This window comes from Verruconis gallopava, assembly GCF_000836295.1.
Source record: "Verruconis gallopava strain CBS 43764 unplaced genomic scaffold supercont1.48, whole genome shotgun sequence".
Taxonomy (NCBI): domain Eukaryota; kingdom Fungi; phylum Ascomycota; class Dothideomycetes; order Venturiales; family Sympoventuriaceae; genus Verruconis; species Verruconis gallopava.
The window spans coordinates 14,415-37,988 of NW_015622184.1; the positions used below are offsets into that span (position 1 = coordinate 14,415).

Here is a 23,574-nt window from a genome sequence, read left to right on the forward strand (position 1 = left end):
TTTTTTTTTTTTTTTTTTTTTTTTTTTTTTTTTTTTTTTTTTTTTTTTTTTGAAAAAATAGAGACCAAGAGCTTTCAGAAGGACAAGAGTTTGGTACTTCTGATAACTTGTGTAGTCGAGGATCAATGAGTCAGATATAATTCTCACCGAAAATACCCTGCATTGATGATTTAGGATGGGGCCTGTAACTCTAATTCAAAATATCGCTCTAATAAAAAGAAATTTAGTGAAGAATTCATCATTCTGGGAGAAACAATGTCACAGCGACGTAAGTTGGGTATGAGCTAGGTTCGCCGTGAAGCTCATGTGCAGTAGCTTCCGACTTCCCACACTCTGAATTAGGAGTAATCGTGTTCATTTCAAGCAAATGATTTGGGTTATTGCGCTCTAATTGTACTGGTAGTGACTATAAACCCTCTTTACGCCTCATAAACCTAGGCATAGTGTGGATAATTGGTTGAAAACCACGGGAAAGGACATAATACGACTCATCGAAGATCTATGGAAAGCCTGGTACACATGTTTGAATTGGATAGTAATTGACAGTTAAACTAATGCACACGAGATCGTGTTACAAGTGGTGTGAGACAGAAGGGCACGGAGTTGAAATCAAACGCATTTGCGTACGACTCAATCCTTTAGCATAACAGATGCATCTAGATACAGTGTAGGGACTCCCACAGACCTAATTGTATTTGTCGCGCGGTCCAAGCGTGTCGAAAGCAGTCAAGTCCTAAGGCTGGTAGGGAAAGGTTGTACTGACCTCGGAATATGCACAACCTGGTGCGCCATTCTAGGGGCTATTAAGGGCTAAAGATACCATTGAAAATGGGCGGTGTTTTACGTGCTCCATCTTCTATGTAAAAAGATTTCGACTCACTTTACAGCATGCATTTTTGCGGGGAAAACGCTATTGGTATAGTGTTGTTGCCTTTGTGCCCGCTGCATATGGGTGCGGGGTTTGACTAGTATGGGAAATAAGACGTCTATTAGTCTGGGCCGAATCAACCGATTTTGGAAAACCGAGGAGAGTGATGGGGCAGGAGGTATCTCTTGAGATGCATGCTCCTCATGGCATTGCTCGAAGGATCATATTTCTCAAAACAACAATTGCTAAAAAAGCTCCAGAATGCGAGCTCCACATCAAGTTCTACTTATCAACGGAATCATTGGGAGCCAAGCGTGGTCCATGACCTTTGGATGCTGAATCCACTCACAAAGGAACCATGAATTCCAATAAGCCATGTTTAGAATGCGATAATTTTTAGAGAACGCTAGAACTACTGTTTAGTGCACGGACCAAGGCCAACACTACAAACATCAGTATCAACTGAAGCGAGCACTTGCACATGTTGTGGGCAAAGAAATCCACCCTGACGATCACTAATTCCTTCTAAAGCCCACGCAACTACAAGGCTGTCATTTGAACGATTGACGACACGTGTCAACAGGCAATTAATGATGGTTTCAGAAGTAGTGAGCCCTCTTGTTGACCAGTTGGTGAATTCAGACGCAAAACCTTTCCCGATTTCCTTTGCATTCGACGACTTTCTTAAGAAAGAATATCGCTTCGGTATACCATCAGATCGACCAGGTGATTCAATCACTCACACTTTTCTGGAGTACAATTTGACATGTAATGGGCTAGTATGTGAAGCATTCATGAACGGACGTTGTCCACTGGGGAATAGTTGCCCAGACAAGCATCCTGCGAAAAGCACGCAGTATAACAAGTAAGTTCGTTATACAGACTTTTCCTTTATTCTAGCGTCTGATCCGCGAGTTTAGCCTAATATGCAAGCACTGGATGCGAGGACTATGTAAGAAGGGCGAAACGTGTGAATTTTTACACGAGTACAACCTACGTAAAATGCCCGAGTGTAACCGCCAGCCTACATGCCCAGCAGGTGATGAATGCCCTTACCAACACACTGACCCGGCATTTAAGCGCCCACCATGTCCCCACTACGAACGAGGGTTCTGTCCCCTTGGTCCCATTTGTGCAAACAGACATATACGAAAATCTAAAATCTGTCCCTTTTGGCTATGCGGTTTCTGTCCGAATGGTAAAGAATGCAGTGAAGGGGCTCACCCTAAATTTCCAGAAGATCTCAAGCCACCGGAAGTGATCAGGCCAAAGACGCAAGAGGAGATTGATCGAGACAGGGAGGAAGCGGATAGGATCGCTCATGAGCAAGTAGAGCGTGAGCGCGAGATGGACGAGAAGGGAATGAGCAGCGAGCGCGGGGAACGAGGCAGAGGACGGGGTCGAGGCTGGACACGTGGCCAGAGAAGGGTCAGAAGAGGAAAAAGAGACCAATTTTGAGTGCTATCGGTGTTCGGGTGTTTGTTGCAGGTAGCCATTGTTCGATCGCTCAAATGCAAATGTACTTCTACCGTTGAATATTGAGCTTTTGCACTTACGCTATACCTGAAGATGGGCTATTTTCGAACGCAGAGAAGGATTTTCATGCTGCAATGTCATCACAACATGTATAGGCAAATTTGAATTCATATATAGCTACAATGCAAACAAAAAGTAAGAGTGCTTGTTATCAACTTTCGTAATCGGTTCTGTGGCTGTGCCAAGACCCCAGAGAGTTTGTAGGGTTTCGGAGACATTTACCAGATGATTTGAATTCCTAACACACAGAACTTTACAATGAACATTCAAATCTCTACGCATGGCTTCTTTTTTCTCAAAATTTAATCAAAAGATTTCAGAAACATATGTCGGCTCTTGTGTCGAACGGGCAAAGCTCGCTCGATTCCGGTAAGGACAACACCCTACAACGTAAATGTGATGCACCAGAGCGTATCTGACGAACTTGCCCAGCCGATTATGATCCTATTGACCACCTGAACGCTATTTTCGCGCATCACTCGACGCTTAGCGTTGTAGCAGAGAGCTGTCGCGCCCTGAGACAATACCAGAATGAGCTTGACAAGGACGTGAGGTCTGCAGTCGCGATGCAGTTGGCATCCGATGCAGACAGTGTGCGACGGATACAAGAGGCCAAACTTGAGTTATCAGAACTTTTTGTCAAAATTGAGAGTGTTCGTGAGCGAGCCTTGCAGACGGAGCAGACCATTACCGACATGACGGCGGACATCAAGCGACTGGATAACACAAAAAAGAACTTAACGCTGTCCATGACGGCACTCAAGCGACTGCAGATGTTGACTGCCGCGTACGATCAATTGCGTGCGCTGGCCAAAACACGCCAATATAGAGACTGTGCTCAGCTACTTCAAGCTGTCATTCAGCTCATGACTCATTTCAAAAGCTACCGCAGTGTGGATCAGATAGCCACGTTGTCAAGGAACGTGACGGATGTCCAACGTGAACTCCTCGAACAGGTTTGTGAGGATTTCGAATTAATTTTTGCAAAAGGCGAGGCAGGTACTAGACGAGTAATGCTGGCTGAAGCTTGCGTGGTCATGGATGCTCTTGGGGAGCATGCAAGAGGACGATTGATTACATGGTATTGCAACACGCAGTTGCGCGAGTACAGGCAGGTATTTAGAGGCAACGATGAGGCTGGGAGCCTTGACAACATCGCTCGACGGTATTCATGGTTCAATCGCATGCTGAAGACCTATGATCAAGAGCATGCGTCTATATTTCCATCGCATTGGCGTGTAGGTGAGCGCTTGGCGATTGCTTTCTGCGAAGGCACCAGAGACGACTTCAAGATGATTCTGCAGCGGTCGATGCGCGGGGACGGCAAGACATTAGACGTCAATCTCCTTCTATCATGCCTCCAAGAAACGCTGAACTTTGAACATAATTTAGAAAAACATTTTACTGGAGAAGGAAGATCATCGATGGACACTGTTGACTCAAGAACCATGTCTTCCCAAAGCGTAGGCAACATCATTTCGGAGGCATTCGAGCCTTACATGACGCTTTGGATCGAATCTCAGGATAAACAGCTTGCAGCTCAGATCGCCACATACCGCATGCAACCAATGCGGCCGCTTGAAGATGAGTTCACCGCTCAGTCCGTAATGCCTTCATCTACAGAGTTATTTCATTTTTATCGTCTTGCTTTGGCACAATGTGCAAAGATCTCTACGGGACAGCGCTTCTTGGAGCTCTCGAATACATTTGCAAAGTATCTCGATCAATACAGTCAGCAAGTGCTATTCTACTTTCTGACTGAGCGTTCTGGGCCAGCTGGTCCCAATGTTGAAGCTATCATTATGGTTCTGAACACGGCAGACTATTGTTACCTAACGTGCAACCAGCTGGAAGAAAGAATCAAAGGACGTATAGACGAAGATCTTCGTTCACAGGTTGATTTGCAGAACCAAGCCGACGCATTCATGGGAATTGCAAGCGCTGCCATTCGGAGTCTTGTGAAGAAGATCGAGTTAGAGATCGAACCAATCTGGCGTGAAATGAGAAACATGCCATGGTCTCGAATGGAGAATGTTGGTGATTCCAGCAATTATATATCGGAACTGCTTCGCGTCGTTCGTGAGCAATCTTCAGAGATTTTGAAGCTTTTATACAAGCATCAGTATGCGCGAGCATTTTGTGACAACCTAGTTGATGCGATAAGTATGCTGTATATCACTAATGTGGCTCAGTGCAAGCCCATATCGGAAGTCGGAGCAGAGCAAATGCTTCTTGATACGTATACTCTCAAGAAAGGTCTTGTAGATCTACCGGTCATCAACGAAAAGGAAGGGGCACAAGCACCAACATCGTGAGTATTTACTTTCTTCATCGTACATTTAATTTTCTAATATGCGCTGCAGCTTCGTCAAGCAAGTAAACACATCAATGTCGAAGATCGATCAAGTGCTCAAAACGCTTCAAGTGCGTCCGTTACCACCTGAAGCGCTGGTACAAGCATATCTTATACACATTGGTGATCGCTCGGAAACGAACTTTAAAAAGATACTCGAGCTCAAAGGAATACGAAAGCAAGATCAACATTCACTAGTGGATCTTTTCAACGCGCATTGTGGAAGCCCAAACTATGCTAGTTTACCCGTTTCATCACCCATCCTCACACCTTTGAGCATCAATTTAGTGTCACAAGGCTCAGGGCCCATGTCAAGCTTGAAGGAGAAGTCACAAACATTTGATGCAGCCACGTTTGGCTCCGCAATAATGAATGCGGCAAGAGAAGGGGTAGATAGGTTTGGTAGTCCATCTCTTGGCGTTGGAACTGGTTCAGTGAGCCACGTCAGGCAAAGCAGCGACACCATGAACCCCACAAATGATGGTATGACTGCAGTTGGACTGAATGAAAATCTCAAAAACATCGGAAAGTTCTTCAGGAGAGATATCGGAGGAAGATTAGGAAGGATCACACCCACAATTGATGGTATATGAAGTTAGGCTTGTGTTTTGGCTACTGAACTGTTTCGCGTTGTCGAAGAGTGCATGTAAACTTTCTGTAGTTGTAGTGTTATCGAAGCAGCTATGATTATGACAGGAAGTATGCTAGATAAAGGATGAATAGTGGCTCTTAATCGCCAAAGTGCAGAACATCGTCACCAATTCTTAAAGACATAGCTATGATGCTGACGTGACGCTGGATCGGGCTGAATACGGTCATCCTTTCATTTAATTTCTCCACTTGTTCGAACAGAATTTTTGGTTCATCCTGCAAGCTTAAGAGGACAGTCACGTACTTTTGATCATTTACATCTTTACACCAAATGTCTGTCGAAAGCTCAAGGCGAACGTTCGCACTGTGCATCTGTCAAACATTTGCAAAGTTCGCCTATCGCGCTTGATCCTTGCAGTTGCAGTGCCAAGCTACCGTAAGCAAAGCAGGGGGCGAAGCAGATTCGCTAAAAAAGGCGGCGGCCTCTCGAGAAAAGATAGGGCAACAGTGTTGCCTGGTCATTTCAACGGTGGTGGAATGTATCTCCGGTCAGCACGAGACGGCTTTAGAAAACGGCGCTAAATTCGGGGGCTCTCTTTGAGCGTCACTGGGAGCGAATAGCGAATTGCCAACTCAGAAAGGGAAAAGAGAACAGAAAACGGAAAAGAGCGCCAGCATGATCACCAGCATGATGAGAACACTAGATTAGCACGTTCATCACTCCAATTCGATTCATACCGGAGGCCGCTAGGAATTCAGTACGCAAGACTGAAGAAGTATTCCCACTCAAGGTAGATTCTCCGCCTGAACGTCGTAAATCATGGAACCATAGTTAACAAGCGGGTATCATTTGTATCGTGTTCATCATCGGTTATAAGAAAAGCCCAAAAGTCAGATCGCGTGAACACCTGCATTCCAACCCAACTAAATCTGCAACAGAAAAGCAGCGATCAGCATGCATGATAAGCCAGATGTTGGTCTCTTCGGGGCACTCCGTCACTGATGCTCCACTTGCCATCGTCGAATTCAATTAAGCCCTCGCATTCAAGATAGTCGCGCAAGTCAAGATCTTCGTGCCACTCATCAACTGGCACGGGAGGTTTATTTGCCTTACGCTCCTTTTCCATGTGCCCCCCAACATGCTCCATGCGTTCCTCCCAGCTCCCCTCACCTTCAAAAAGCTTGCCACAGAACAAACATGTAGATTTGGCAGGATTTTGTCTCAGTCTACGGTAACACCTGTCTTGGTGTTCTTTCATGGCTTCGTCTGAGATCTCCGGATTCCCTTCCCCATCAACACTAGTACCGATTGTTAACGGGTGATGTTTGTGCATTCGACGCAAATGTTGCGTGAAGAGGTCTTTGCGGTTAAAATCATTGTAGACAGGGTTTTCAGGATTTGCTGGTGGGCACATGTCACACCGCCAAAAGCCGAGTTTGATATGTTGGGTGCTGACATGACGTTTCCATTCATTCTTTGACGTAAAAGTAGACGTGCAGCCATATTGTGAGATTGGGCATGGGAAGGGTCGTGATTGAGAGGCGTTACTAGGTTTTCTCGTCTTAGACTTGGCAATGCGACCGCGTGTCGCGTTCGACGTTCTTCGACAGTGAGATTGCTTTCGGATAGTTGCACGAGCTCGCCGACTTCGCCGAGCCGTAGAAGGCCTCGGATTGTACTCGCCATCCTTCTCCTCCTCAGGGTCGTAGTCCTCGCTAATTGAGTCTTGTGTCGAAGAGTCGGCGATGCTTTCGCCAAGGGACTTGTCCACGCATGAGGTCCACTTGGTTGTCGGTTCCGAAGAAAGCATAGCGACATAATCGTCATCGGACTCGCCCTCGGCATCTGGTTCACTGCAAGGGGGATTCTGATCATCGTGACTACGATCCAATAGTTGATCTCGGAAGTTTTGCACCTCACCCAAAGAGATGCCGCCGCCAAGGTTCGGTACCAGCTGTGGCGACTGAGCCATGGATTTCGAGGTTGGATAATATGAACCTTGCGTTATCAGTCCCGTTGTGTTGGGAGGGTGCTGCTGCATTGATTGATTAAGTTCAAGAGTGTAACAAGAGGCACTGAACGTGTCACCGCTTTGTGAGGAGTAGTCCGACAAAGGGGAGGAGTATTCGAAGCTTTCATGGGAAAACTTCATCTGGAAGGATGAAAAGGAAAAGTCTTGAGCCTTCTGATTGGGAAGAAACGCATTGTCGTATGGTCGATAGCTCTCAAACTCTGATGAATCGAGGTAGAGTTGGTGCATGCAATGAGAATCTGGATGAAGGTTTGTCCCAGCACCAATACCGTAGAGAAATTGAGCCCTCACAGACGGGGGCCGCGAAATAGGCTCAGCCATCGCCGCGCACCAACTGTGCAAGCCTGAGTCCGTCTCAGTTTCAAAGCTCAAGAATGCCAGATCTAAGTTTGCCATGGCCCTCAGATGCTCTTAGCGTCCTGGGTGGTGTTAAAAATGAAATACGCATTCACGTGCGATGTACACGCCTTCTCCTTCTGCTGCGTGTATGAGAGAAACTGAAGCGACCCCAAGGCACTTGTAGAGCGGTTAATTGGCTGTCCAGAATAGGTGTGAGGAGGTAACAGAATGGGCAGCTTGAGTCGGTGAAATATATAAACAAATATGCTTCGTCGTATGTGATCCAAGAGGCGCCACAGGGCAGACTGGATACATGGAAGATGAACTCAAGCCTGAGAACAGACATGCATAGCACAGCCGTCAAGAGTGGCCGTGTCGATCATTGTTAGGGGTTTGGAGTCCACAATTTCTTCAGATACTTATTCCCTCCACTGCCTACCATCTTTGATGCGGCTCTTCCCATGATGAAGCGCACTTCTTGACAGCAGACAATTCAGGAGCTAGCCATTTCGCGGACATCCCAGCAGGCCAGCCCCAGACATGCACTAGACTGACCGGAACAAAGGTGCATGCAGATATGAGGCGGAGTCGCGGCCTCCGTTATAGTAGCCAATGCTTGGGAAGCGAAAAGAGGGGTAAGTGCGTGCAGAATAAGTAAATTGTAGCTGCATCTGTCCAGTAGAAGTTTTCCATTTCGACGCCAACAAATACGCCCCCAACTGCTGTTGCCGATTCCGTGATGAGGGGACGGAAAGCCAGGAAGCACTCGTGTGAGAGAAAAGCTTGCCAAAATAACCGCGTTCTTTCAGATATACTACATTAAGACTATTAAAATGGTGTTGATACGGTATTTCAGCTTGTTTTACTCGATTGCGAGAGACGAGAGAAGTGAAGTTTAGACCTCGGACCTCGTGCAGGTTTGTTCGCACAAGCCGGGCAAACAGTCAACAAGGGTTGACTGGTAGCACAAAAGCGCCATGCAACCTGTCTTTCAGGCAGCAATGCCGTACCGACTCGACGGCTGTACTGATAGCGAGATGTCTCGATAATGTTAGCGGCCATACCCTGGTTCGATGGCTGGAAGAGGCCGCGTTTTTGAAGTGGATGGTGGATTCCAATCATGTGGGCCTCGCGCGACATGCGATCTACAAGTAGCACAGTAGTCATCAGCCGTACCAAGAGATTTAGTTCCAGGGAACGGGAGATTCGTCCTGGGCTGAGCGTCACTTCGCCGTTTTTGAACTACGACTCGAGCTTTTGCAGCTAGCTGCAGAACGTGGGGCGACAAACAAGCACGTTCAGTTGTCGCATCGGCGAGAGGGCGTTGTGCCAAGGCCAAGTCGTGCTCCATTTAGGATTGAGGCCCTGCACATCCGGCAACTTTGGCAGTGTGATTCGCTTTGTTACGTGCAGGAGCCGGCCATCAGGCCACTTTTCGCCCACTTGCTCCTCTCGAACCGTTCTAGTGCGGCTCAATTAGCTGGTCGGCGATTGGCTGCGGCACGAAACAGCATCGTTCCTCTGCGGTGGAGCACAACCCTCTCTTATCCAGCAAGCAGAATTGGAAGACTCAGACCATGAACAATCCCAGTCGAACCCTCGAAAAAGGATCCGACAGAAAGAAGTCATCAATGCAGTGATCGAGGGGACAAAAACGGAGAACTTTAACGAGGTGGCTGATGGAACATCCTGAGATTCTTGGTTGAGCCACCGAGCTGCCTGCATATCCCCCGACATCCCTGTATTTTGGACACTGTCAGGCGCAGCACGAAACGGTGAGCTCGGAAGCCATCCTCCACCTATATACTCTGTCAATTCCTGAAAAAGAACAGCCAAAATTAGACTATGTCGTTTCCGCAACCTGTCCACAATGACGAATTTTGTCGCATGGTGTACATTTGTGAATTCACCCAAACGATGTCCATGGCTACATAAGCTAGAAACTGGTTCCTGCTGAGTATATTTTGCACCAGATGATCGCAAATTCCCTAACATAATTGTGATCTATAAGTCATCTAGGGCAATCTCGAACTAAAGCAAGCTTGCGAGCAGGCGATCCTCGATTCCATCGAGGATGTATTCATGTTCAATAACCTCCAAATTTTCGGCTTCGGCTTGAAATAGTTTGTCAGGATCATTACTTGGGCCCATAATCCCCGCTCCTGGGTTCATTTGTGCCATTTGTTGACTTATTTGATTTGCCGCTGCCGGGTGAATTAGTTGCGATAATTGGCAGAATTGGTACTGATTCTAGAGACGACTCACAGTTGTCGTTGCCAAGTATGAAGTTGTAAACAGGCTGGAGGCCAAAGAGAGTTAAAAAGTACCAAGACAAACTTGATACCCACCGTACATCTAAGTCGCGAGTGCCTACACCTGACTGAAGCATTGATTTGAACTGCGGAGTTAGAGGAAATGGAAGCTTCACTGAAACATAGGCATTAGCATAGGTACTTGGCGTAGAGAATATTTATCAATTGAGGGGCTAGCAGTCAGGAACGCCTTATCAACTTTACATTTCCAAGTGCGCTTTGTGGGACATCGTGATGGCGGATAAAAAGAGCATGAGGTGCAACATACTGATGACGAATCCAGAAAAAAAAGCGTTGATCCAGCCCATGATCAGCGTCTGTGGCACCATCATGGCCATGTTTCCTTTCATCATTCCCATCATGCCCTCAAGTGCCGCAGGGTCGCTCATGGGATTTGGAGGAGGCTTGCCTCTACCCTCTGGATCAGCCAGAAACGTGCCTTCCTTATATGCCGCAACTAAACAGCTTTTGCGCGCTTGGAATGCAGAGGGTGATATTACGTGACAACTAGTGCGAAGGTTGACGCCGCGTAGGAGACTTCGTTGTTCTCGAATCTTTGCTATAGGCTGCTTCTTGGGCCTCGTTTGGAGTAGAATTGTCGCATAATGGCGAAGAAGGCCCGTCAGAATCATGACAATTGTGATCGGGAGCAGAATCCAATAACTGCGCTTAAATTAGCTATGTTCGGGGAAAAGCAAAGGTGGGCTCACAAGAGACTGCTATCCCTAGCAATGGTCTGCGTCGTAGCATGCGCCATGCTCTTTCTACGCAGTACAGCACTTCAGGAACTCATTTATCGATATGGACGTTCTGCGTTTGACTTGAATGTCGCTTGGGTGCAGATGCTTAGGTGGCTTTTGACGAGGACTGAAGAGGAATACACTAAGTCGATTTGGCCGCAACGATAATCACGTGATAAGACAAACTTCTCCACGGCATTATAATTGCAGAATAACTACTCCGTATTCGAGTCATTTAATACCTAAGCTCAATTTCCCAATTATGCTTTTTCCCCTGAGTTGCTATATATCTTCTGTATTTACAATGAAAAGTGATATTTGAAGAACTTGTGTTTAAATCAGTGTGCTCTTTTCTTTTCGGCAGCTACACTACCCGTTATGATATGCTGAATCAATGCTCTGTTATCATCTCTACCGTCTTAAGTACAATGAGGCTGTAAAATAAGTCGATCTGAAGTTTTGTTGTTTTGATTCAATGAGACTACAAAAAGGCCGTAAACGTGTAGTTTGGAAACATACACTTTCTGGTGGTGAGGCAGTATGTGCGTAGATCTTCGATTTGAGTTACATGAGTGGTTTGTGACTCCAACCTGTAGTAAGAGACCCCAGCCTGATCTTTCGACTGACGTATGCGATGGAACGGGAATGGGATTGTTAGAAGCTCGAGAACAGGTGCTGTGCACGGGAAAGCATGGATCGACACATGATGCCAAACACAGAACTAGAGGCCGAGGCCTGATCCAGAATCATGATGCGCTGCTGCTCCTGTTCAAAATACAATACTGAGACGTGATGCCTTAGATTATTCTCAGCTTACAGGAACCGATCAGGTGTACCGTCCAACTATTACGAACGAATTTCCACCAAAGCAAAACATGAACATTAAGGCAGGCTTTCAGAGAAAAGCACGGGCCTAGCCTTTCTCAATCAACGCCATACTTAAATCAGCAATGACCACCTTGCCCAAACGACATTGATGCACTACCCATATATCGAAAGTTTAGACTTAGTCTCATGAGACTGCACAGACTTATCTTCTCACATTGCAATAGCACACTCTGAAATATCAGAATTGATCCGTGACGATGCCTTCCACCCCTGTGTCTCCATACTCATTACCTGACCTAAAGAGCACTACAGACGATGCACTGTCTAACTACTTGATTTCGCTCAAGTTCATTCAGGATCACACATTCACCGACGTTCGGTTAAGTCTTGGCTATGTTGCTGTCGCCATCGCTGGTGTCCTCTTCTATGCTGATTGGAAGCTTGGCTGGGATGTAACCAAAGCGTACACGTTACCGGCTGTTGTGGTATATTTTGCCCTAAATAGCGCCTTTACCTACTGGATATGGTTTGTTGAGAAGGGCGCTATATTTGTAGGGTCGAGGGATGGAGTCAAAGTATGTGCAACTCAATAACAACGCCGTGAGGAGCTTCAAATAGTTTGCTAAACTTTTTCAGATTACTATCACATCTGCCACTCCAAAGAAGTACGAACCTAAATACGAACTCACGGTTTGCACGCAGTCATCTCCATCAGCCCAAATTAAAGAAGCAAAAATAACTGCATCCTTTACGCGGTGGTTTACATCAGATGGGTTCTTTGTTGCCAAGCCATTCCAACAATGGCTCGCCAGCTCAATTGATGTAGTTGGAAAGGCAGATCCGAATAATGTGGTCGAAGAGATTGGTCGAGGTAGCGCGATTGAGAAAGCAAAAATAGCCAGGGCTCAGCCTCAGACCGTCAATCTGGGAAGCATACAAGACGTGTTACAATATATCGAGTCTGACGGCGCGACTGGAGTCCAGCCGACTCCGAGCAGCAAGAAAGGCCGCAGAAGAGGATAGCCGAGTGGGTGTCACTTTCTGCTGCATGTGCATATTCTTGGGTGTTCAAGACTTGGGTCGTCCATCGCAAAAAAATCACGTTATCTGCGTTTGGGAATTATTGAACTCTCGGTTGAAAAGCATCTATATTCAAATTATAATGCTGCTGATGCCCACTTAAAAGCCCGCTAAAACAGAGGCGCTCTCAATCGATTCATTACACAATTGCTAGTTTCTTTTCGTGCATATTTCATTCGTCGTCCATGAAGCTCAGAACATCTAATTCAGTCCTTACAATTCTGTCAAATTCCTCACGATCGATGCCTGCTGACTTGGCCAGTCTATACAAACTCTTGATGTCAGTGCTGATATGCTGCTTGATGCCGAATTCGGCTGAAGAGACGCTTCGTGCACGCTGTTCGAGCTTTTCGACCGGACTGGAGGATCTAGACCTAGGCTTCGGCGACTTCATTTCGTCCTCTTGACGTACGCCATTGGGGAGAGCTGCTTCAACTTGTAACGAAGAATCGTATTCTTTGGGATGGAAATTTCTTGCTTCGAATGGCTGGGACGGGATAGCTTGCAATTGTGGTATGACAATGTGCCCATTGAGGGTTGACTCGTGCGGTTCAAGAGCTGCCTCGTCTGGATCTTCAGGATCCATTGCAGGTTGTATCTCTGAAACATATCTCGCGAAATATTCGAGTTCCGTCGCCGTCGGCAGCTGCAAAGAGGATACATCCGGCGCCGGTGAGCGCTTGACACTAGGAGTTCGGCCTGGCGTGCGATCATATGCAGCCCAGTATGAGTCATCATCGTCTTCGTCTCGAGGAGAATCCTTTCTCGCATTTGTGCCATCGGTAACACGCAAGCTATTGTTGTTCGACTGGGAGGATCGAAGTACAATATCAGCATGCTCGTTCGCCTCCGAAATGCTGCCGTACCACGTCGTGCCATCGTCGACATCTTCTAGGCTTCGTAATTCCGCAAGCTTCCAGCCTTTTTCGTTGGGCCCCCCATTGCCCAAGCACCACAAGTAAACCGCTATCAGCTCGAGCCCTTCAAGCTGGAGCTGACTATGAAGGGTTTCCGAATCAAGGCGTCTGTACAAAATCCTCTTTGGATCTTCGATCTCGATCTCTCCAGAGACGGGGTGTGGTTCGATGTGGATGCGCTCGACCACGTTGGGCAATTTCGACGCACGCTCAGAATCCCAGCTGAGCAAAGCAAGCCAATTGTCCGACGTCGACGACGTAGCAGATAGCAGATGCACTCTTTGGCGCAATATAGGAGAAAGAAGGGGTAAAAGAGCTGGAGGAGGCCGCGGAGATACGAAAGCCGTAGGTAAACATGCGAGGAGAGGAGGTATAAGTTCGCGGGGACGGGGAGGTGGGACAAAATCGCCCATGATGGTGCAGCAGAGGGCTGTCTTTCCAATGGCGACTATATCATAAGATGTCAAGTAAACGTTATTTTCGAGGTGTTTATAGCAGGCTCAGCGTGAAACAGGCAAAAGGAAAGCCGGTATCCAATACTCGGATGGGTCCAACTTCAGGAACGCAAAAGCACTGCTCAGTAGATTGTTTCGTCAAGCTGATCGCCTGGCCTCCTAAGCACGGATAGACTGTGTTCTGAAAAGACGACGAGACAATCAAGAAATACTTGCTTGAATTAACGGCAAGGTTCGGGCATGGAAAGAGAAATAATCAAGAGCGTTGCAGGCAGGCGCGGCGAAGGGTTAGCACAATGACAGAGGACGCGGTTATCGAAGGTTAGATCTCGTTTCCTTTTCCGTGGCCGGCCAAAAGGAACTAGATTTGGGCCGATCGTCAGCCGACACATGCTGCCGCACGTTGTGTTCGGAGATGCACAAAGGCATCAACAACCTTGAGCAGAGCATTGTAGAACGAGTTGCGCACGCTGGCCTGAAATTTGCGAGGCCAATCCTTGTGTGTTATAGATGCGCAGGAATGTTGAGGCTCCTCGATTCCAGATGCCCCAACAACGCGAATGCTCGTCATGGGTAGCCAATCACTACGGACGGACATGCCACTGGTACCCATCAGGTGTACCGTGACCTGATGTGTTCCAACGTCACCCAAGTCTGTCTTGCTGAAAGGAAGTGGGCGCCGCGTGTTCACGACATCCTACACCGACGCATGTTCCAAATGGCGTATGTCATGCTTTTGGGTGGCGGCGGTGGACGCCAACTCACGTGATGTGCTTGACCACTAACTTAACTTAAGTTAATCTGGGACGACGCCATCTCATTCTCTTTGCTAGCGATCGCTGCACGGGCGTGACTGTCGGCCTGGGCAGCCAGCGTTGTTGAGGCCAGCAGGAGGAAAACAGTAGCAGCCGATGGCCGGAGGGCTACCGGCAGGCAGACGTTGCGCGCACACGGATGGGCTCTGCCAACTTGCAGATAACTTGGGTGTCATTGCCGATGTCAAGTGACATGACTCGCCGAAGCGACACACCGGGACGGATATCTCGCAGCGCTCATCCATCACGAATCTCTCATCGCAGCGTGACTCCAGCGCTAGGATGGCCGGCCGCAGGGCCAGAGAGGCTCGCAGATGTGAGTTTGGAGCACCAGGCTGGCGCCTCTTCTCAGAGACTCGCTTAGGGCGCAGTCCACAGCCTGGCGTTGCGCTCCGACGCAGCGAACGGCGAGCAGGCTCGCCTTGCACAGTCTCGTGCCACCAGGCTTGGAGGCTGTGCAGCACGAGAGTGCAGCGCGAGTGTGTCGATGGGCTCCCGTTTCCACCAAGGGAGGCTGTGCCCGTCTTTGCTGCCCTCACGTCCGCTGCTGTGATGCTCGTCCCATCCCCGTTCCCAAATCTGCCTCGATTCCAGAGACGATTCTCAAGGCCGCAGAGACGAAGCACGGACTGCCACTGTCTTGTCTGTTGCGACGTCTCGGCGCTTTCTGCGCCGCATCCGCGTTAACGCCTCGAGTCCGCCACGGACAAGAGCAATCTACCCCAAAGCTCCCATACATCGCCACCTCCCGCGGGCTTCCCTCTTGTTCGCATGCCGTCATAGCTGCTGATCGTGACGCTTTGTCCTATCTTCAGTCTCTCTTGACCGAGCTCGGAAAGCTATTTTGGTGTTCTTTGCGTTGCGTACTGCAACAAGCGCTTCCCGTGGTTGGTGGCTGTGAATGGCGCGCGCCTTTTCAAACGGCCTGTCCTTGGATTCCTTGGTGGCCGGGCAGACTTGACTCTCCTTCCAAACCTCTTGTTACTTTCCACGAATACTATCCTTTTCTCTCCAACATCTTCGAGCCTGTGGGAGACTGCAATCCATCCACTGCAGCTAAACAGTCATAAAATGATTACCGGTGCCTAGCTGCGTGTCTTCAAGAGTTTTGCTTGACTTGCCGCAAAAAACCCTTCGCGTACGAGAGTCGCAAAAGCCAAGCGTTTACAGCTCCACGCCAGAGTTGAGAGCCACTACGATGTCTTCAACCACCAGCACAGCTTATGATACGAAAAGCTGGTCACACCACGATCAAAGCAGTACTCCTGGCATGACAGCGAGCTCAAGTAACTATGATCAAGATCCGTGGCATGGCCAAATGCTCGATACCATGCCCAATTCAACGTATTATTCTCCCTCGCTGTATGCGCATTCAGATGTACAGATGTATCGCCACCAAGGCGCCACGTTCGGCTCCTCCGCTTTACACCCCGCATCAAGCCTATCACCATCAACAGCGCACGAAACATTCAGTTCCTCGGAGTATGCATCTGATGCTCCAGCGCTTGCCGATGCAATAAGCGATTACGGCACGCCGAGCTTCGACCACAGCTTCTCAGATTTTAACAGCTCGCAGATGATAAACACTATTACAACCTCGAGTCTATTAAGTTCTCAAGGACCAGCAGCTACGCACTCACAAGCTGTTTCGCTTGATCTAGGCGCTGAAGCTCCCGGTCTTATTACCGATACCTCTGCCATTGCTTCTGAGCACGCTCAGCAACAACAACAAACAATGCACTCTACCGCCCAAAATCTTCGCGCTAAAGTGGCCCCTCTTCCTTTGCAGCCCCAGCTTGTTGTAACGATTGACGAGTATGAAGATGGTCTTGTCCATGACAGCGAGCCAAGACAACATATTCGCCGTCGCAACAGCAGTAAGGCCCACCTATCCCCTTATCCTGATGACGAATTATTCGATGAAGAAGAGAATGGCCATCAGCCGACACCTGAAGCTCTGGAACCAACCCAAAACCAGCCCGTGGGCGCCCATAGCATAGCCCATAATGGTCATCGCGCAGGTTTGGCCCCAAGTGATCGCGCTATCTTAAACTCGAACGAGATACCTTCCTTGGATGAGCTCGAGAAGCAACAGCGATTGGACGAGAGAAATGCTGAGGTGGAGGACTGGCTGAGCAATAACGAACTTGGAAGCAGTGAGGAACTCAGTCCACAAGCTCTTCCTAGCCGCAGCAAGGTCAAGCCGAGGCCTCGAGCCAAAAGCACGAATGACAGCCCCCACAGCAGTTATGGTGGATATCTTTATCACGGCTTGCACAGTCTTCCTGCTGTTCCAGGTCCGGGTTTAACTATTAACGTCCCAAGCGAAATGGATGATGACGAAGATTACGAGGATGATAGCGAACCGGATTCTCCCCCAGCGAGCGTCAACCCTTTTGAGTCGGAAGCATACTTTTCGTTACCGGGTCAGTTTGACGCGATCCAGTATTTTAGCTCCAGTAGAGATGAGACAAACATGTCAAGTGACCCTCTGGAGAAAGCCGTTGCAGGAATCACAGCAAATATTGCTATCATGAGATTTCGACAGCGCGCGAAAGATATTGATAGCGCATCCGTTACGGCCACTCTTGGCTCTCGAAGGATGAGTGAATCTGATGTTGGAAGCATTCGTGGTGCAACAGGTATATCGAAACTTTTGCTCAGTCCGCAACAATCGGAGAGAATACCAGTGCGACGCAAGAACAGCTTCCTCGAGAACTTCCTTCCAAGTCGTAACAACAGCAACAAACTTAAAAGAAAAAGCAGCCATCCGGTCGAGCAGGCTGAGAATGCAAGTTCGGGATCAGCGTGCTCCCCTAAGGATGGACAGGGTCCATTCGCTGCACCGAAACGTATCGGCAGTTTTGGCCGACCCAAAACGCCAAAAGTTGACACGAGCGTGTCGTCGCCAGCCAATGATGCAAGGTCACCCAAAGCAGTCGCCTCAGCAGCATCTGGCGCGATTAAGCAAATTTGGCGGAGCAGAAGTCGCAGCGATCTAGGAAGGTCGCCTAAGATGGGACTTGCAGAACTCATGACGCAACATGGCGGACCCCCAATGCCCACTCTTGCCTCGCCACTTCAGCATCGAGCTGAACCAGCGCCTCAAGTTGCTCCGCCAGCTGATTATGATAGTGAAAACGAGGATACGGGAGCTTCCGCGGATGGACTGACCATGAACTTGTCGGTACGAACCGACATGCATATCATTCCGACATATGACGGCTTCAAATACAATGCACGACAACTGAATCCAAGACTTGCAGATTTCCTCCTTGACAGAATCGCACAGGAGCAAGTGAAAAGATATGAGCGGTTAGTCAGCTTGAAGACGAATCATGCCCAAAGTGTTGCATTAGGTGTATGTTCGTCCAAGGCATTCTGCCTGCTATCTGGAGGACAATCCCAAGATCTACCGCCGCGACCAGGAAACAAAGAATCAGAAAATAATTTGGTCAGCTTTCAGATCGTTCGCCCTGGAATGACAGACGATGATCTAGGTGCTGGAAATGTCGGCCAGAACGTTGTTGCTGCACAATTCCCAACAGGCGTGCTGCTTCCCCCCGTAAACCGATTGCCTGCTGAATTTGAGTGCCCATTATGCTTCCAGGTTAAGAAGTTCTATAAACCAAGCGATTGGACAAAGCATGTACATGAGGATGTACAGCCGTTCACCTGCACATTTCGACAATGCAATGAGCCAAAATCTTTCAAGCGAAAGGCTGACTGGGTGCGACATGAAAACGAGAGGCACCGGCAACTTGAATATTGGGTTTGCAGTGTTCAGGAATGCAACCATACATGCTACAGAAAAGACAACTTCGTGCAGCATCTTGTACGCGAGCACAAAGTACCTGAACCAAAAGTACGCACTGGACGCGCCGGCGGACAAAAAGGGCACCTGGAAAACGCACAGAACTGGCAGAGCCAGTCAGCATTGTCTGGAGATGGTGTAGAAGACGTCTGGGCCTTGGTAGACAAATGCCACAGGGATTCTTCGAAGCAACCCAAAGACGAGCCGTGCAAATTTTGCGGCAATATCTGCACCAGCTGGAAGAAGCTGACAGTACACTTGGCAAAGCACATGGAACAAATATCTATGCCAATTCTTCCCCTTGTGGGGTACAAGAAAACGACCGTTGAGCACGCAAGGAAACAGGCTCAGAACATACGGCAACCGGTGTCTGTATCCACCAAACCCCTAGATGAACTTCCCACTTTCCTCTGCGACGAGCCCATGTCCTTGGAAACGGAGCCGCAGAGTGTATTGAGTGTTGACAATTGTCTTATTTCTCCCGCCATGCATAGCTACCCGCCAATAACCATGAACATTCAAGCCCAGATGGCAACTACACAAGCAGAACTAGCCACAGGCAGCCTAAGCATGGTAGGCAATTCCTATCCTCCGCCTTCAATTCAGTCGCGATCCAGAGCCTCGTCGTATAACGAGCCGGACTTCATGCGGCCGGGAGCGACTTGCTCACCAGGAAGTGCTCAGGATCGAAACTTAGTTTCCGCAGGTCCAACGCAGTATGACAGTAACGGAAATCGGCAGATGTATTTTCCACAAGCCTCTGGGATTTTTATGCAAGAGCCTCTCGCAGCGACCAACGTCTATCTTACGCCAACGAGCAATACCCCTGCTAGCCTCGGTTACTCACCGGAAGGCAGCACCCACAGCCTTCATCAGACGTACGGGTTGACTGGATGACTTACGATATGAATGACGGTTGTAACTAGAGTCTATCTTTGGGTTCATTTATTAGTCCCTGTATGATTTTTGTTCCATCGAATATTAAAGTTTTTCTCCACCAAGCAGGGTTGGGACTCTTGAAGCTATGTGATGTCCTGTAGGGTTAGGAAAATCCCGAACGTATTTTTCTACGTGCCACATCTGCAAGCAGAGTAGCATCCGGGACTTGGGTCACTGGTATAACCCGACCCAGCAAAGTCTTCCGCACAGACACTCTCTTTTGCACAACCAACCCGCGGCTTTGCAGCAGCAGATCACACTCTCGGTGAGATGAGAGTTACTCTAAGCTTAGGCTAGCATTCCGGGCACCGCGGGCACAAAAACGAGGCCAGAAGGCCACCTGATCGTGATGTAAGAGCGCTAGCGCAGACTTGGATTTTTGATCCCTGTTGCTTTCACTGTAGAGCAAGAGGGCTGTGCAACTTAGTTATGCATGCGAGGAGCTCGACGCGCAGCTGTGTATGACAACTCTGATTGATGATTGGGTGGCGGTCCCAGTCGATCAGACCGCCTTGTTTCTTGTTGAGCCCCTAGCCTTCTCTGGCCAAGCTGTTCAACCCCCTCCTCGAATTGCGTTCTGGGCGGCCTCCAAATTAAGAGTTTCGTGGTCAAGCTGACGTTGCTGTCCTTCGGGAGATCTTTTTGCCCTTTCCCGCGAGGGATTAGGGCTCCCGGCTGCTTCTTCTCTTCGTCCTCACACGTTAATTTACAAGCTTCGGATCACTTTCCTTGTAGTGCTTTGGATGATACTCCTTTGATTACCTCTAACTGTACTGAACGTGAAACCAGGTATGTTGCAGACTTTTTCTTCTGCCTCGTGCGCTTTAGGCGGCGTATAGTGTGCGTTGTTAATTGCATACTAGCCCTCTTGGTGGCTTCGAGAACCAAGACTGCTATATGCTCCAACGAAGTAGTCCAGAAGTGTGCTAACTCAGCGCAGAGTTCTCCCCATGGTAATGGACTTCTCTGACAGGCACCAGCAGTCGCAGATTGTAGAAGAAGTAGGTGTGTAATTCCTCTTCATCACGGAAACTAACCTCTCGCCAGGCTTGTTTCGATGTAGTATTGCAACTTCAAGGCGGAAGCTGGAATCCACGATATTCTGCAGATTTATATCCCATTACATCCAGGAGCCATGATATATCAGCTCAAGGAGCCTGGAGTTGCTCTGATGTTCCAAGCGGCCACCACCATCTCGGCCTTGATTCGGTAGACGTCTCTGAGAACGAAAAAATAGAAATCTGGAGTGACGCAACACCGGTCTCTTTACAAAATTCTTCGCCACCCTATTTTATCGGAGACATATTATTGCAACCACTAGAGGCTGCGTCGTCAAATCTCGGGACCTCTGATCGAATAGATCAGTTTGTAAACGATCCAGAGTCCCCTTGGATTCCGTCAGACGCTATCCTGTTTGACGCCATTTTCGCTGATACACATGATTCAGCGTTCCAGGAAGGACTGGACTCTGAAAGCTACCATTTTTCTGACTCTGGATATCAAACTCAACCTCAATCATCCGTCACTAGCCAATCGTATCACGGTCATACAGGGGACTTATCAAACCTTCGTGCGCAGATTCAAAATTTTGACATGGCGTCCATGCACGATTCCCAACTTGATGATGGCTCTGATGATGGGCCTGGCCCCCCCGATCGAACTGTGACATCCATGTCGAAGACATCAAAACCAAGCAAAGGCGGCAAAATATCGTGCAAAGTATGCCAGAAAACCCTCAAGTGTCCCTCAGAACTCAAGTTAGTTGCAAGTGGCTCAGCCTATCAAATTGCCGTTGCTAATATCGATGTAGGAAGCACATGCTCATTCATGAAAAGCCGCATAAGTGTGATGTTTCAGGGTGTTCCAGAACCGAAGGATTTGGTACTGTCAATGATCTGAACAGACACAAAGCCAGTGTACACAAAATTCTTAGTAAAGCCAGAAAGTTTCAATGTGCTGTACCTGGTTGCAAAACACCTGGAAAGATATGGCCAAGGCTTGATAATTTCAAACAACACCTGGAGCGCATGCATAAAGATTTCAATGTGACTGATATGATTGCACAGTAAGTACAAAGGAAGTCTACCACAAAAAAAAATCTGACCTGTTCTAGGTCGGAAGCTAAAGCTGCGTCATCCTCAAATATTATGAGTATAAGGGCCATGGACAATGATTTGGACGGTGTTGGCACTGGTGCCGGCTCTAATACTCAGGCCGAGACAGCCATTGATTCTGATGATTCTAGCTTACATCAGCATCAGACAGCACTCTTTTTAAAGGATCCAAAGCCTCACTGCTTGAAGCAGATTACGAAACGCTTCGGGTCCGCTTTGGATCAAAGTGCATATTCGCAGTGTAAACGGTCCGATGCTGCGGAAGTTCGCCAGAGCCTGAAGTCATACCAACCGAACGATCATTCTCGTACCCTGGCGTGCATTGAATCGGCTGCTAGCCACTCCCTCTCTGCTACTGCCACATTAGAGGATGACGCTAATCTGCGTATTCTGAAACAAGTCCATTCATCAGGAGATGGAAACAGCCAACATTCTAACAGAAGTAGCAATAACTCCAGCGATGAGGAAAGCCTCACACATCACGCCACCGGTATCCTCTGCTCTTATGATGGATGCAAAAAGATATTTAAAAGGAAATCTGAGCTGAAAAAGCATTTGAAGCGTCATACCTTACCCTACGTATGTACCGCTATAGGTTGTCATCATCGATCTGGTAGTAAATCTGACTGGCAACGTCATGAGCGTACTTGTGGAAAGAGAGGACGAGAAATTTGTCACGATCAAAGTGATACCATTCGTGTTTGTCTCGAACTAGACCCTTCAAGTACTACTGGTAAATGCGGATTTGTGCACACATCACAAGCTACGTTTGAAAATCATCTCAAGTTCGTTCATGATATCAAAGACAAGTCAACACTACAGGATTTGATGCTTCGCTACCATCCACCGGATCATGGGCCTGGTTTTGGATGGTGTGGGTTTTGCGTTAAAACCGTTCAGTGGACGGATGTCAACGCCATTGGAGATAAGAAAGTTATTCAAGAAGGGCACGGCAGGTACATGGATCGCGCTAACCATATCGACTACCATGTCACCAAGGAAGGCAGGAGCATGGAGGAGTATGTCAGCCTGGAGTACCACTTGAAGAAGGAAGATGCTACGAAAGACAGATTGCAACGGTGGTTTCGGGAAGAGCAACGAGCTCCAGGCCACGATCCAAGGATATCCGACTTCCGCCCCAAGAATCCAAAGAAGCGTAAACGAGGAGTTGACGGATGTGGGAGCAGTGATGATGAGCACGAAAAAAAATCAATGAGGCGAACTGGTCATGCGTAGGTTTTGCTCCACTGCCTTGTATTCTTAAGAGTACTGTTTTAACACCTTAGAAATAGTGTCAATGCGGTACCACGCAACTATACAAACTGTACGCGAGATGCTCTGACATAAACTGTGACCATTCAAGATGTCGGTCATGTGAAGATGGAAAGTACCATGGATCATCAAAGCATTCCATGAAGGCGGAGCCTGAATTGTCCTGTAGAATTGATCTTAGGACTCCTTGGGATTCCCAGTCGAAATTTGGACTCATGGAAAGCTGACGAATGATTATGCAAGCCAAAATACTTGTGGACGGCCTATTTAAACTAGCTTCTCTTCCCGTTTTCTCCTCATACACAGTTGCAATACTCTGAAAATGTGTATACCCACTTGATGTATCTTTCTATCAAATTGCGAGCTTGAGGATCTGGTTACACCACCAAATAATCAAGTATATCTTGGCATAATCATTTCTGGACAAATGATATTGACATTCCCACGTTACCAGTTTGACTTTTGCTGGTGCTATTGCAAACCATTCTTTACCCAATGTAACTCTGTAGACGCCATGTCCATAAAAGACTTCTTCAAGCGTGAGGTTTCATGTATTATACAAATTATG

The 23,574-nt window shown here is 48.0% G+C and overlaps 7 protein-coding genes across 7 annotated transcripts; 4 read left to right on the top strand and 3 right to left on the bottom strand.

Annotated features, from left to right (window-relative positions):
• Positions 1 to 2,651: 2,651 nt before the first annotated feature.
• PV09_08796 (uncharacterized protein) lies at positions 2,652 to 5,518 on the top strand. Its single transcript, XM_016362752.1, has 3 exons — positions 2,652 to 2,773; positions 2,837 to 4,715; positions 4,768 to 5,518. The coding sequence occupies exons 1-3, from the start codon at positions 2,731 to 2,733 to the stop codon at positions 5,348 to 5,350; spliced, it is 2,505 nt and encodes an 834-aa protein (XP_016209360.1). The 5' UTR covers positions 2,652 to 2,730; the 3' UTR covers positions 5,351 to 5,518.
• A 617-nt stretch (positions 5,519 to 6,135) lies between these two features.
• PV09_08797 (uncharacterized protein) lies at positions 6,136 to 8,227 on the bottom strand. Its single transcript, XM_016362753.1, has one exon. It carries the CDS (start codon positions 7,775 to 7,777, stop codon positions 6,299 to 6,301), a length of 1,479 nt encoding a protein of 492 aa, XP_016209361.1. The 5' UTR covers positions 7,778 to 8,227; the 3' UTR covers positions 6,136 to 6,298.
• A 1,169-nt stretch (positions 8,228 to 9,396) lies between these two features.
• PV09_08798 (uncharacterized protein) lies at positions 9,397 to 10,881 on the bottom strand. Its single transcript, XM_016362754.1, has 4 exons — positions 10,743 to 10,881; positions 10,301 to 10,695; positions 9,986 to 10,147; positions 9,397 to 9,924 (listed from the first exon to the last, which is right to left on the bottom strand). The coding sequence occupies exons 1-4, from the start codon at positions 10,787 to 10,789 to the stop codon at positions 9,752 to 9,754; spliced, it is 777 nt and encodes a 258-aa protein (XP_016209362.1). The 5' UTR covers positions 10,790 to 10,881; the 3' UTR covers positions 9,397 to 9,751.
• An 846-nt stretch (positions 10,882 to 11,727) lies between these two features.
• PV09_08799 (uncharacterized protein) lies at positions 11,728 to 12,832 on the top strand. Its single transcript, XM_016362755.1, has 2 exons — positions 11,728 to 12,175; positions 12,237 to 12,832. The coding sequence occupies exons 1-2, from the start codon at positions 11,858 to 11,860 to the stop codon at positions 12,621 to 12,623; spliced, it is 705 nt and encodes a 234-aa protein (XP_016209363.1). The 5' UTR covers positions 11,728 to 11,857; the 3' UTR covers positions 12,624 to 12,832.
• PV09_08800 (uncharacterized protein) lies at positions 12,730 to 14,516 on the bottom strand. The gene has a single exon (XM_016362756.1). The coding sequence runs from the start codon at positions 14,008 to 14,010 to the stop codon at positions 12,853 to 12,855; it is 1,158 nt and encodes a 385-aa protein (XP_016209364.1). The 5' UTR covers positions 14,011 to 14,516; the 3' UTR covers positions 12,730 to 12,852.
• An 899-nt stretch (positions 14,517 to 15,415) lies between these two features.
• On the top strand, positions 15,416 to 19,760 carry PV09_08801 (uncharacterized protein). Its single transcript, XM_016362757.1, has one exon. It carries the CDS (start codon positions 16,066 to 16,068, stop codon positions 19,576 to 19,578), a length of 3,513 nt encoding a protein of 1,170 aa, XP_016209365.1. The 5' UTR covers positions 15,416 to 16,065; the 3' UTR covers positions 19,579 to 19,760.
• A 423-nt stretch (positions 19,761 to 20,183) lies between these two features.
• Positions 20,184 to 23,546, top strand: PV09_08802 (uncharacterized protein). Its single transcript, XM_016362758.1, has 6 exons — positions 20,184 to 20,409; positions 20,561 to 20,621; positions 20,668 to 21,377; positions 21,431 to 21,685; positions 21,734 to 22,966; positions 23,027 to 23,546. The coding sequence occupies exons 2-6, from the start codon at positions 20,571 to 20,573 to the stop codon at positions 23,079 to 23,081; spliced, it is 2,304 nt and encodes a 767-aa protein (XP_016209366.1). The 5' UTR covers positions 20,184 to 20,409; positions 20,561 to 20,570; the 3' UTR covers positions 23,082 to 23,546.
• Positions 23,547 to 23,574: the final 28 nt, after the last annotated feature.

Bases quoted from the DNA above. Each gene is read 5' to 3' on its own strand.
- PV09_08796 (XM_016362752.1), top strand. From the start codon at position 2,731: ATGTCGGCTCTTGTGTCGAACGGGCAAAGCTCGCTCGATTCCG. The intron at 2,774-2,836 runs GTAAGGACAACA...GAACTTGCCCAG, and splicing joins GCAAAGCTCGCTCGATTCCG to CCGATTATGATCCTATTGAC. The intron at 4,716-4,767 runs GTGAGTATTTAC...TATGCGCTGCAG, and splicing joins GGGGCACAAGCACCAACATC to CTTCGTCAAGCAAGTAAACA.
- PV09_08797 (XM_016362753.1), bottom strand. From the start codon at position 7,777: ATGGCAAACTTAGATCTGGCATTCTTGAGCTTTGAAACTGAGACGGAC.
- PV09_08798 (XM_016362754.1), bottom strand. From the start codon at position 10,789: ATGGCGCATGCTACGACGCAGACCATTGCTAGGGATAGCAGTCTCTT. The intron at 10,696-10,742 runs GTGAGCCCACCT...ATTTAAGCGCAG, and splicing joins GCTAGGGATAGCAGTCTCTT to TTATTGGATTCTGCTCCCGA. The intron at 10,148-10,300 runs GTATGTTGCACC...CCTATGTTTCAG, and splicing joins TTTTTCTGGATTCGTCATCA to TGAAGCTTCCATTTCCTCTA.
- PV09_08799 (XM_016362755.1), top strand. From the start codon at position 11,858: ATGCCTTCCACCCCTGTGTCTCCATACTCATTACCTGACCTAAAGAGC. The intron at 12,176-12,236 runs GTATGTGCAACT...AAACTTTTTCAG, and splicing joins GGTCGAGGGATGGAGTCAAA to ATTACTATCACATCTGCCAC.
- PV09_08800 (XM_016362756.1), bottom strand. From the start codon at position 14,010: ATGGGCGATTTTGTCCCACCTCCCCGTCCCCGCGAACTTATACCTCCT.
- PV09_08801 (XM_016362757.1), top strand. From the start codon at position 16,066: ATGTCTTCAACCACCAGCACAGCTTATGATACGAAAAGCTGGTCACAC.
- PV09_08802 (XM_016362758.1), top strand. From the start codon at position 20,571: ATGGTAATGGACTTCTCTGACAGGCACCAGCAGTCGCAGATTGTAGAA. The intron at 20,622-20,667 runs GTAGGTGTGTAA...ACCTCTCGCCAG, and splicing joins AGTCGCAGATTGTAGAAGAA to GCTTGTTTCGATGTAGTATT. The intron at 21,378-21,430 runs GTTAGTTGCAAG...ATATCGATGTAG, and splicing joins AAGTGTCCCTCAGAACTCAA to GAAGCACATGCTCATTCATG.